We start from the raw sequence: 11,836 nt of genomic DNA, 5'->3' as shown, positions 1-11,836 counted from the left end.
AACCCTTTGTTTTGATATCAAAACCTGTTTTCTAACTTAACTAAACATGTTTTAACATGTTTAGCTTGTCACTTTTAGTATAGTTCTTGTATAGAGTCGTAAGTCAAGCGGTCTTATCAACCGCTTAGACTTTCGAACTAGACCCGTTTGGTCGATCATTAGGATCCGACCAAGCATGTTTAGTGACCGTAGTTGTATAGGGAATAACCTTTCGAGGTTATACCATATGGTCACTTCGTTTAGTTAGTTGTATGATAGGTAGTTTATATGCCTTTGGAGAATGACCAAAATGCCCTTTTTACGCAAAAATTCATTTTAAGCATATGTAACCTAAATTTTTATATCTAAACTGATTAGGTAACATTATTAGACATGTTAAGGCATATAATACTTGTCATAGGACTAGTTAGGCGGTCCGAACGAGTTTTACGGAAACGACGCGTTAAAGTAGCGTAAGCTACCTAAACGGGTCGTAATGGGTCGTAAGCACTTAGGTTAGGTTTCGATTTAGTATGTAGGCTTTGTTAAACCATATCATACTAGTTCCAATACTTATTTTGGTTTACGAAACCTTATCCTATCCGATCTTCCGATTTAGGTCCGATTTATTTACGTAGTTACTTATATTAGGTGCCGATTGATTTCCGTGATCCCTCTAGCTTTGCTTGGTTGTTATTCAAGACTTCTAAGCATTCTCAAGTGAGTACATAGTCCCCTCTTTTACTGTTTTCAACTGTTTTGGGGTTGAACACATGTGCCTACTTGTTACTTTCATGCTTTTCATGTTTTCATATCATATACTTGCTATGTTCATTAGCACACTATTAGTACATGATTTCATTATGTTTTGCTATGTATGTTCACTTAACATGCTAGCCCATTGTTTTACGTTTTGAACTGTTCGAACCATTTGTAACCATTTGATGTATGTGAACCATTGGTAATCATTTAATATATGTGAACCATTTGTAACCATTTTATTGATGTGAACCATTTGTAACCATTTGATGTATGTGAACCATTGGTAATCATTTGATATATGTGAACCATTTGTAACCATTTGATGTATGTGAACCATTTGTAACCATTTGATATATGTGAACCATTTGTAACTGTTTGAACCATTGGGTTAGGGAAGTGATTAGGTAACGGGGCAGGTGTAATGTGTTAAAAGCATGGTGGATACGCCGCTGGTACATCCTATATATAAGTGCTTTTATCACATTATATATCGTTGCGTTATCTATATCAATTGGGTAAACGATTTTGAAACGATGTCACACAATGATGTTTTCTGAATGATATAAACCATACGAGTTTTGTTAACACGTTTACGATATGTTTTACAATTTGATTTCATAAAACAAATGTTTTGGAGTTAAGAATCATGGCTACGAGATTTTATAAATCATATCCAACTTGATTTGAGTTGGTTAATTATGTCGCAATACTATAGTTTTCAAAATAAGGTTTTTAAATAAGTATTGCAACATGTAAAACAAGCCATGAATCTGACACCTACATAAAACCTATGTACTCGCCGGCATTTTTATGCTGACGTATTTTCACATGTGTTTCAGGTACCATAGTTGATGATGTTTGATGATGATACTTGTGTACGCTCACATAGGAATGGACGAGGCCTTAGTGACTTAATAACAATGAAAGTTTATTTGTTCCTGTTTTGTTTCTAATTCCAATGTAATGTAATACATTTAATTCAATAAAACGAAACTGTTTAATCCATGGTTGTGAAACAATGATTCTGTTACAATACTCCCCGACGTTTCCGCCAAGTTTTGTTGTTTACGTGGTCGGGGTGTGACAGCTACAGCACCCCCGATGCCGTCGAAATTCAATGGCTTACAGTCTAAGAACTGTTTGTAGGTACAGCCTGTACAAGTAACATCATTCACATAAAGCATTAGCGATCGCACATGGATTATCCAAATGTAATGTAATGTGTCCTTAGTGACTTAAACATTACCATGAGGTGGGTTGCTTCCAGAGGTACCCCCGCTATGCTCGGAGCGTAAGGCCTCGTGTTGTGCTATAGCTCGTGAAATCTGTGCTTGTAACTCAGCCTCTATAGTGGGCAAACGAGTTTCTCTTCGTGGAGGCATCTTCTATAAGATGATTGTATAGGTCAGGTCATAAATAGTATAGTAAGTATGTAACATGCATTTGTAAACACATAACATCCCATGTCATAACACAAACAAGTAATTCCAACAACGTATATAATGAGAATGTTGCGATTGAGCTTTCATATATCAAGACCACAAGTACAGTTTTACATGTTTCACAATATATCATACATCAAAAGAGACTAAGGGTCGCATCACCCTTGTCCGAATTGTCTAACAAACTACATCAGTCAAAAGTCAATAAGTTAAAAGTCACACTGTGGTCTTCAAAAGCTGTGCAATCTGGCTCAATAGCTGCACTCTCATCAAAAGTATGCTACCTACATCAAACCAAAAACCCCTATGCTGATGGTGGAGGTGGAAGAGGTGGAGGAATGAAAAGCAACCTGCGCAAATGCGCTAAACCCTCCTCAAGTGCATGAACGATACGCAACAGATAGCTAACCTGCTGCTCCATAGTAAGAAAACAGACATCAAAATCTGGGTATGGCAGGAGAGGAGGACGCGGAGCCACAAATGGTGACTGACAAGGACAAGGCGGAGGACGCGGGATCCTCTCTAACTCCATGACTCTCCTACACAGCATCTCCTGCTGGAGCTGCAGCGTCAAAAGCAACTCATCCCTCGAGTATCCAATGTGGAAAGGATGGTATGGATCAGACACAGGCATCGTGTTGGGCGGAAACCAAATAAGTGGCTCGCCCAATGGTGTAGAAACAAAAGGAGCAGTGTGTGTAGCAGGTGCAACCGGTGGCATGAAAGGAAAGGCTGCTGACACATGAGGTATATGACTGGGCTGCTGACTCGATGGTCCTTCCCCTGGACGGGGAGGAGGGATATCCTGTAAGAACGTGATCGGTAGATCTGTGCAGTGAATGTCAGACTCATGCGGGTGAAACGGGGCGATATCAATGGGTGCATGCGTAGGTGCAGGTGGGGGAGTAACAGGTCTGACAAAAGGAGGGAAGTCACTGTCGTCCTCGATCCACCCATTGCGAGTGTGTGCATATCTGGGGTCAACCTGGGCAGCAAACGGAGCACGATCAACAAGTACAGGGATCGGGTCAGGTAAAGGTGGTGCAGCAACTGCAATGTCAACGGGTGCAAGGTCATGCTCAGGCAAAGGGTCGTGAGCAGGTATAGGCTCGGGTGCAATCTCAGGCTCAGGGTTGGCTGGAGCAAACTCAAGATCAGCGGGTATGTCAAAGAGCTGATCGTCAGGAATGACAGGTGCCTCAAAAGGCTGCTCGTCAGGGACAAACTCAATCTCATGCTCAGGGTCAAAGTCGTGTGGAAAGACAGGATCAAACTCATCCTCAAACTCGAAGTCCTGTGGAGGAACAGGTGCAGCAGACATAGCGGTGTCAGAATCAGAATCGGTGGGATAACGCTGTAATCCCAGTGCGTGCAGAGTAGTAAATGACACAGACTCAAATGAATCAGGACCAGAAGAATCAGATGAGATCTCAAAGACAGAACCTCGATAAGCAGAACAGCAATGACATCGGCGACTGGAACTCCATCGTCCTGGGCACCCTCAGGGGGAACCTCAATAAACAGATCGTTGTCATCGTTAGACATAGCATCAAGAGGCAGATCCTCAAGAGGAAATGCAGCAAGAGGAAAAGGAGCAGGGATCTGAACAAGAAGTAGATCCTCGCCAGGAAGACCATCAGCTAGTGGTATATCATCTCCAAACTCTGGTAAAGCAAACGGCTAAAAATCGTCATCGTCATCACTCGTAGTGTCAGATGTAAAAACCTCAGGGTCTGTGGCTATCTCGTCATCCGAGACTACGGCCATGGGTCTATGGTATCTGATACTCCACTATCAGAAGAAGACATGGTGTCTGTGACAAAATAATCACACGTATGCACATATATCAATAATCATCAAATAAGCATGTAAGTCATAACAATGTAAGCAAGTATTCATCCTAGTCTTCCCCAGACTATCCCACCCAGCCTCTCAGATTGAACCTCCTAGCCTCTCAAACTAAAACCCTCCCAGTTTCTCAAACTGACTACCCAGTCTCTAAGACTCAATTTTTCCCAGTCTCTAAGACTGAACCTCCCCAGTCTCTAAGACTAAACCTCCCCAGTCTCTAAGACTGAACTCCCCAAGTCTCTAAGACTGAATAATAAACATGGTTTTTTGAAATGTGTCTTTGTGCCTTTTGTTTGTAAAAAATGTTTGTTCCCTGGACCTGGACATTTGGTGTATGCAATGTAAAAATGTTCTCGTGAGAGCCCTAATGATCATAGTCTAGACTCGAGAAAGAATCCTAGTTCGCTACGATCGAAGCTCTGGTACCAAGCTGTCACACCCTGACTTTTGCGGAAGTGTGGTTATTGGTGTGACTTCTTAATACCATAGTATTCAATCATAACAACGCTATATGATAAAAACATGAGATGTTCATCCATTAATTAAGTTTAGAAAATTACCACAACATACTTGTCTTGAAAACATCGACACCAAATTAAGTTACAAACCATGACATGTTAAACTGAGTTCATAAAGACTCCACAAAAGACTTTAAATAAAACCTGAGTTTAGAAATATGTATCCCGTCCAGGAATAGGATACACCCCCTAAAATCAACAACCATGGTTGACATCTTTTATTCACGACGCAGGTTGAAGACACATGCATACACCTGCTAGATCCACTAGTTCCCTGAAATACATGTAATTTGAAAAACATCAACAAAAGTTGAGCGAGTTCATGTGTATGTGTATGAATAAACCTTTAAAGTATGTCTATATGTATGTATGTCCCTGGTATGTAGCAATAAGGAAAAACAGATCACCAATGAGTTGCAAAGCCAATGGTATGTGTGAAATGGTGCAGGAAGACTCAAACCTAGCAAATTTGTACCGGGCCTCCGGCTGGAAGACATAGTCACCCTATGGGCCACCCTGGTCCCCATGGGTGTGGGCTCGCTACACCCAAATAGATCTATCACTCATGTCTCTCGGTTCTACGACGAGGATTAATGGCCTTAAGTGTTATACCCACCTTTCACATGATCAAGCAGTAAACCCTCCTTAAGCTATCCATACCATGTATAAAACGTTTGTAATAATTGTAACATGTATTTCACCCCCGAAGTATAAAACTGAAAACAGCTAAAAGAAAAGGGGGACATGAACTCACAGTATTGCGTCTTCAGAATCGTAACCCAAATTTCCTCAGCGAACACGACTCCCTACAATGTACTAATGTCTATTAGACGAACAGGTCGTGCCTTGCCTTTGCATTTATATTTTTGAGCTACGTTTCTTATGTTCCCAATATTATTCCAAGTTATAATCACTTGTTAAAATATTAATTATTTTAACTTTAAATTATATAAATTTTGGAATAATTGTTTAAACACTATTTCTGTATTAATACTTCTCAAGTACTTATTTTCGTACTTCCTTCCCAAGGATGGGGGTATCTTATACATGTATTCTTGTATTCTTGGATAATATATTTTTAAATATAACTAAGAAAATATATTTAAACTCATTTTGTCCAAAAATTACGTATTTCAGGAAAATATATATTTTTCTCAAAATCATATATTTTCTAAATATTCAAGGAACAATATATCTTTACCTTCCAAAAATAATATAATTTTCTCCTTGTCAAAATATGATATAACTTTTTAATATTTACAAAAAATCATATTTTCACTTCTTTCGTTTCCAAAATAATATTTGCCAAAAATATACTTATAAGAGTTTTTTCCGGAATATTTTGTAAGTTACGTTTTTGCGTTTGGTTTCACAATATCAAGTGCGTAGCTTATGTATTTATCCCGTGAGATTTTTGGTATTATTTTGGGATTTGTAAGTTCTTGGTATTTGTAGGTTATATTATTTTACCCTAAAATAATATAACTGTTCCACAAAGTATACAAATATTCACACATGTGTCTTTAATATAAATATATATTCTAAATATATATTTATCCATTTTTATTTACAAAAACCAACCTCCAATACTTGTATTTTTGTAACAAGATTTATGGCAAAGTTTATATTGAAAAACATAGTTTAAAACATACTTGTAAATGCTTGTTTAGAAAATATTTTCTAAGTGTTTGTATTTTTAGAAAATTTTGCCATAGTTTCCTTTGAAAATGGAGGTGTCCATGCTATTTAAGCATATCATTTTCTTTTCAAAAATCAACAATCAACCTTTAAACAACTTATACTTACCAAGAGCAAAAACTATTCAATTTACATATCAACATGAACTTGATCTTTCACAAAAACTTGTAGTAACTTGGTAAAGTGGTTAGTGGGTTTAGTTACCCTTTAAAGTGTGTTTATTCCTTTAAAAATCTCATTCTTAAAGAAACTAGGTGTTTACAACTTGTAATCACATTTTACAAAAATGTTTATTTATTAGATCTTCTTGTTTCTTAAGTGTTTATGCACTTGTTTTTCCACTAAAAATAGTGTGGGCGTAAGTAAGAATCAAGTTCTACTAAAAATCATATTTTTGAACTTGGTTATTTTGGAAAATCATTCATAAATCTTGGATCCATAAGTTTACTAGATTACTTTGATTATTGTTTTAAAGAAATCATTTTATTCATCAAGTTCATGTCTACACAAGAAGATGATTATCTTATATTGTCACATAATCATCCTCTCACTTGCTAGATCATGTGTTTAATCACAATCTAGCAAGCTCCATATGATGATCAACATCATATTCTCAAGAAAACAATAAGCAAGTATTATACATACACTAAACAACTTTATTTCATCAAGATATCATCATATGTTAAGCTTTTGTTCAAGATTCATGTTCATGTCTTTTAATGTTCTTGAGATTTACAACATACTACATCTTTTAACCAACTAAAATAGAAGTAAACAAAGGTTACAAGGATCTTACTACTAGCTCTAAGCTAGGGAAGAACACAAGATGAATATGGAGTGGATAAAAGCAATTGATGGAGGTCCTTCAAGATCAAAGAGTTCCAAGCTTCATAAATCACCCTTGAACACCTTTGTGAGTATGTAGATTGAATGAAACTTGAATGATGATGATGGTGATGTGGAGGTGGGTTCACGGCCGAGATGAGAGGGAGGAGAAGGAAGAGAGTGGTGGTGAGTTGGTGTTGTGAAGATGAAGCGAGCCTTGATTAATTTATAACCATCTAAATACATTACCCATTGGTTCTTATGTTACACAAGTACACAACAAATCTAATCATATCTAAGCAAGATCAATCAAGAGATTTAGGAATATTATGCAATCTTTGAGGGTGGGGTCATTGTGACCATAAATACCGGGGGGGTGTAAATGTAAGTTTAAATGGTAACTTGTGTAATTAGTTGGAGGTTAAGTGTAATGTCTAGTGTTTTAAGTGTATGATGCATTATATAGTGTGTTAGGGTGTTTGGGGACCATAACTAGCCAACAAACAATAAAACAATGCTTCTAACAATATTTTGGTGTTCCGGGTAATGTCCGGTTGTTCGGTTAGATACCGGTTCGTTAAAGTGTCAAGCTTTACCATTTAGTGTTCATTAAGTACCCTTTTGTGACACTTTTAATTCCCGACACTTAGGAAAGCATACAGGACCATTTTGCCATATTTTTGCATGTTACTAGTTTATTAAAATGCTGCATTTTGCTGAAATATGCAGAATTCTGCACTTTTAGTGGGTTTTAGGCACTTTCCGGCACTTAAACTATCACCTAGTGTCGCAGTTTTATGGTCCTTACTTCCCTACACTCCATACTAGTGTAGTACCTTGTCTCTGGCTCATACTGGGTCTCAAAACAATGTCTGTCTATGTACTGACATTGTCAGTATATTTTCTAAGTTATCCGCTAACTGTGCTACTGTGCTTTGCGCATCATGCATGTCAATAAGTTTGTATGTAAGAATGATGTGACAACATGAAATGTGATGCACATGTATGTATGATGTAGTAATCAGGAAACAGTTAATTGTTATTCAGCACAGTCATTAAGCATTAATCACAATTAATTAATTGTACGGATACCTGGATTTATAAGGGTTGTCACACCCACCCTCTTAGTTGAATGGTGACAACATTGAAACCTGCGTGTTCTTTTTGACACGTACTCCCACCCTCTTAACTAAAGGGTGACAACATTGACACTAGACAAAAACTCTATCATTAAGTCCCTCATTTTATATTGACTTAATCGCCAGGCCAATGGTGAACGGGTCATTAGTTATATAGCGTTATTAGGTTTGACAAGCCTCACACCATGCCGCAGAGGACGGGCGTGGACTAATGGACTTGGGCACTAGTCAATGATGTTGATGCAGGGCACATAAAAATAACAACAGTCAGTAGTCGATATGGTAACGGGTCTAGTGGGATACATGGGGAAGCCCCCACTAAGTATGGTTTGGGAAACAAGGAACTCGTTAACTCGTGGTTTTCTAAACATAACTATGGTTTTTGGAACAACGTTAAAATGGACAACCAACTGTGAACTCGCTCAACTTTGTTGTTGATTCGTTATTATATGCCTTGGAGGTCTTTAGGTTTTTAGCTGGGGCTTGCATTGGAGCAGGAGTCGTTGTGGGACATGAACCGCTGCGTGTTCATGAAAAACTTTATTAAATTTAAAATTTAAATTATGGTTTTGGAGTTAAATGCTTCCGCTGACTATTAAACTCAGTTTTGTACTTTGGTTTGGAGAACTTAGACGTTTGGTTTTACTTTACTTTATTTAATGTTTATTATAATTGGTGGTATGATCCTGGTCAGTCACACGCCTCGCGGTAATACTCCGCTTGTGTTTTTTGAGGGTGTGACAACTGTGCTCTGTAAATGATGTATGATGTAAGATAATATCAATTATCAATAAAACGATGTGTTTTGGTGTTACTATTTGTGCATTTGTGTTTGACGATTTTACGATTTGATTCTAGTTCGATTTCAAGCTTTAAATTGCTTTCTTGAAAGTTGTACGCAAACTGATGCGTAAACGTAATCAGTTTAATGTGACAAACACTCCGGAATAGTGACATTGGCTTAACATACCTTAAATAACCTTTACATAACTTAGAAATAAGTTTTGGGGGGTTTGGTGTGTCGAAAACAAGTTTATTCGATCGCAGGGACTAATTGCGACAAACTGCGAAAGTATGCCGATTTGTATAGTAACGAACATTCCGGAACATGATCATAAGTTAAACGTACCATAAATATCCACTACATAGCTTAGAAATAGGCTTTGAGGGGTTCGGTATGCGAAAATAAACTTATTTGATCAATAGGGACTAAAAGCGTCAAAACGTGCATAAGTTTGCATTTACGCGCATATCTTACGTTCTGAACATATCCGGACATCCAAAAAAAATTTTTATCATTAAAATATTTTATTTTAGTGATTGGAATGCAAATATACCATTCGTTGTGTAATTTGGATCGATTTCGCGTGCGTTCGAGTTTTCGTCGTAATTAACCGAATAACGTGACCGTACGACCAAACGAACCGACATCCGAGATGTTTTTAAGCATATTTCATGTTCCCTATGCTTTAACTTCATTTTAGAGCCTTTGAAATGGGGTTAACGGGGATTAAAAACACCAAAATCTAAGTTTAAGGCTTGCAGGGACCATTATTGACAATCTGCCAAACTTTGGTCGCGGGGCGCGAAGGCCCACGCATAGGGCTATGGGGGGCGCGACCGACTGCCAGATTAGAATCATTGAATCTAGCCACAACAGCTGTTTTCAGGCGATTTTTACATGGGTTTTGGATACAATGAGCTTGTTTTTTAGTTCCCCTTGTATTGTAATCTATGGGCACAAGTGTATGGCTTAGATTGAGCTTTGATTTGCTCAAAACACTTGTAGAGATCTTGTAAACTCAAGACTTTCTATAAATACCCATCTTGTTCATTCTCATTCCTTGCACAAATTGATCAAATCTGCTCTAAGTTGAAGCTAAGGCTTCATACTTGAGTATTTTGGATCAATTCTTCCTAGCTTGGATCTTTTGTAAGCTTCTTTTGTGACACCCGCGGAAAATGCACAGTCATCCTGATTAGCATCGCAACCTGATTAGCATCGCATCGTGTTGCGGATGGCTTATCAAATTCCGGGACGAAATTTCTTTCAAGTTGGGGATGATGTGACAACTCGAGTTTTCGACCTTCACTTTCGCATTAAATGCACGTTGACTTTGACTGATTAGTTGTTTGACTTATTGACTTGTAATGTACACATTGTGATATGATGTAATGTATCGTGAGTACTGCATGTTTATGTGTTAATAATATTATGTGAACCTGTTAGTACACATTGGAACTAGTTAAGTATTGTATAACCTTCACAACCTGACTAAACAGAATTGCATAGTCATAACATACTCGATGAAACAAAAGCTTGTTTTGCCAAACACTCTTCGACGAAACAGGAGTGTGATTCGTCAACCATAGCTCGACGAAACAGGATGTGTTTCGCCGGCCCAGTTTCGCCAAGGCCCAGTTCGGGCCCAGTACGGTAAATTGTACATATTAACGTGAACAGACTTCAGTTGTATACTTTTTGGCAAATAAGAAAAACCCTAGGAGCTCTATCCACTGTGTGACGGCAACATCCATCCTTCATCATCATCTTCCCTATTGAATCCTTATTTGTTCATCTTGAATCGGTTAGTGTAAACTCTATTGTATGCATATCTTTAATTGAGGTCTTATGTGTTTGAATTAGGGTCAGTTAACTATATGAAATCAGAATTATGATGTTGAAATATATATGATGAGATCCTTGAATGCGTTGGTTGATGTTGATGTTGATGTGGTATATTATCGGTGATATCGTGATTAAAAGAAACATGTTACCGAATCCGTATGTCTCGATCTAGGCTACACATGACTATCTCGTGACCTAGGGTTCATGCTGGATGCTTGGTTATGGTGATACGCTTTGTTTAGATTAACGATGTTCTTTGTGAATGATAATGACTGCGTAATGATATGTGATTGACGATGATAGTGTGATCGTATGATATTGATGTGTAACGGCTGAAGATGATTAGGGTTTCTGGGTTGATACTGTAACTGATCAGCATGATTGACGTAATTACTAATTGACGTAACTGATGTCGACGTAACTGACTTGTTTGACGAAACAGAAATATTGACGAAACAGAATCTTGTTTCGCCAAGGGGTAGTTGACGAAACAGAGAGGGTGTTTCGCCAAGGGAAGTCGACGAGACAGAATCAGTTTCGCCAAAGGGTGGTTGACGAAACAGGGTATGTTTCGTCAATCTGTGTTTCGCCGACTTGAATAATTTGCACAGTAATCTGACTTAACTCTGTTAGAAGTTAACTGAGATATTTAACTGCTGTTAAGTGATACACATGACTTATATGAGCTTGAATGTGTACAATGTGCTACTTGGTGATTATCGATGCATTGTCCTTTGTGATTACACATACGTGCCAACTTCATGAATATCAACTGATCAAATACATGTGAATAATTAGGACTTGACTGATTAAGTGTGAGCGAGTAGTTAATCTTACCGAGCAAACCAAGGTGAGTTCACTGCATTCCTCAAGCATGCGTCCCGGTGGTTTGGGACAACTAGTAAACGTTTGGAAAGGGAATCTTGGGTAAACAATGTAATTGGGTCTTGGTTATTGTACATGGGATCGATCATTACCAATGCTTGGTTAGGG

General features: G+C 38.0%; 1 protein-coding gene across 1 annotated transcript; it reads right to left on the bottom strand.

Annotated features, from left to right (window-relative positions):
- Positions 1-2,487: 2,487 nt before the first annotated feature.
- Positions 2,488-3,950, bottom strand: LOC110893320 (proline-rich protein 36-like). The gene is made up of 3 exons (XM_022140433.1): positions 3,909-3,950; positions 3,627-3,863; positions 2,488-3,537 (listed from the first exon to the last, which is right to left on the bottom strand). The coding sequence occupies exons 1-3, from the start codon at positions 3,948-3,950 to the stop codon at positions 2,488-2,490; spliced, it is 1,329 nt and encodes a 442-aa protein (XP_021996125.1).
- Between the last annotated feature and the right edge of the window lie 7,886 nt (positions 3,951-11,836).

This window comes from Helianthus annuus, chromosome 12 (assembly GCF_002127325.2).
Source record: "Helianthus annuus cultivar XRQ/B chromosome 12, HanXRQr2.0-SUNRISE, whole genome shotgun sequence".
NCBI classification, from domain to species: Eukaryota; Viridiplantae; Streptophyta; class Magnoliopsida; order Asterales; family Asteraceae; genus Helianthus; species Helianthus annuus.
This window is presented reverse-complemented; position numbering and strand designations above follow the sequence as displayed.

Excerpts from the sequence above, each read along its gene's own strand:
- LOC110893320 (XM_022140433.1), bottom strand. The coding sequence starts at position 3,950 with ATGGCCGTAGTCTCGGATGACGAGATAGCCACAGACCCTGAG. Across the intron at positions 3,864-3,908 it reads AGATAGCCACAGACCCTGAG|CCGTTTGCTTTACCAGAGTT; the intron begins GTTTTTACATCT and ends GACGATTTTTAG. Across the intron at positions 3,538-3,626 it reads TTGCTGTTCTGCTTATCGAG|CGTTATCCCACCGATTCTGA; the intron begins GTTCTGTCTTTG and ends CTGGGATTACAG.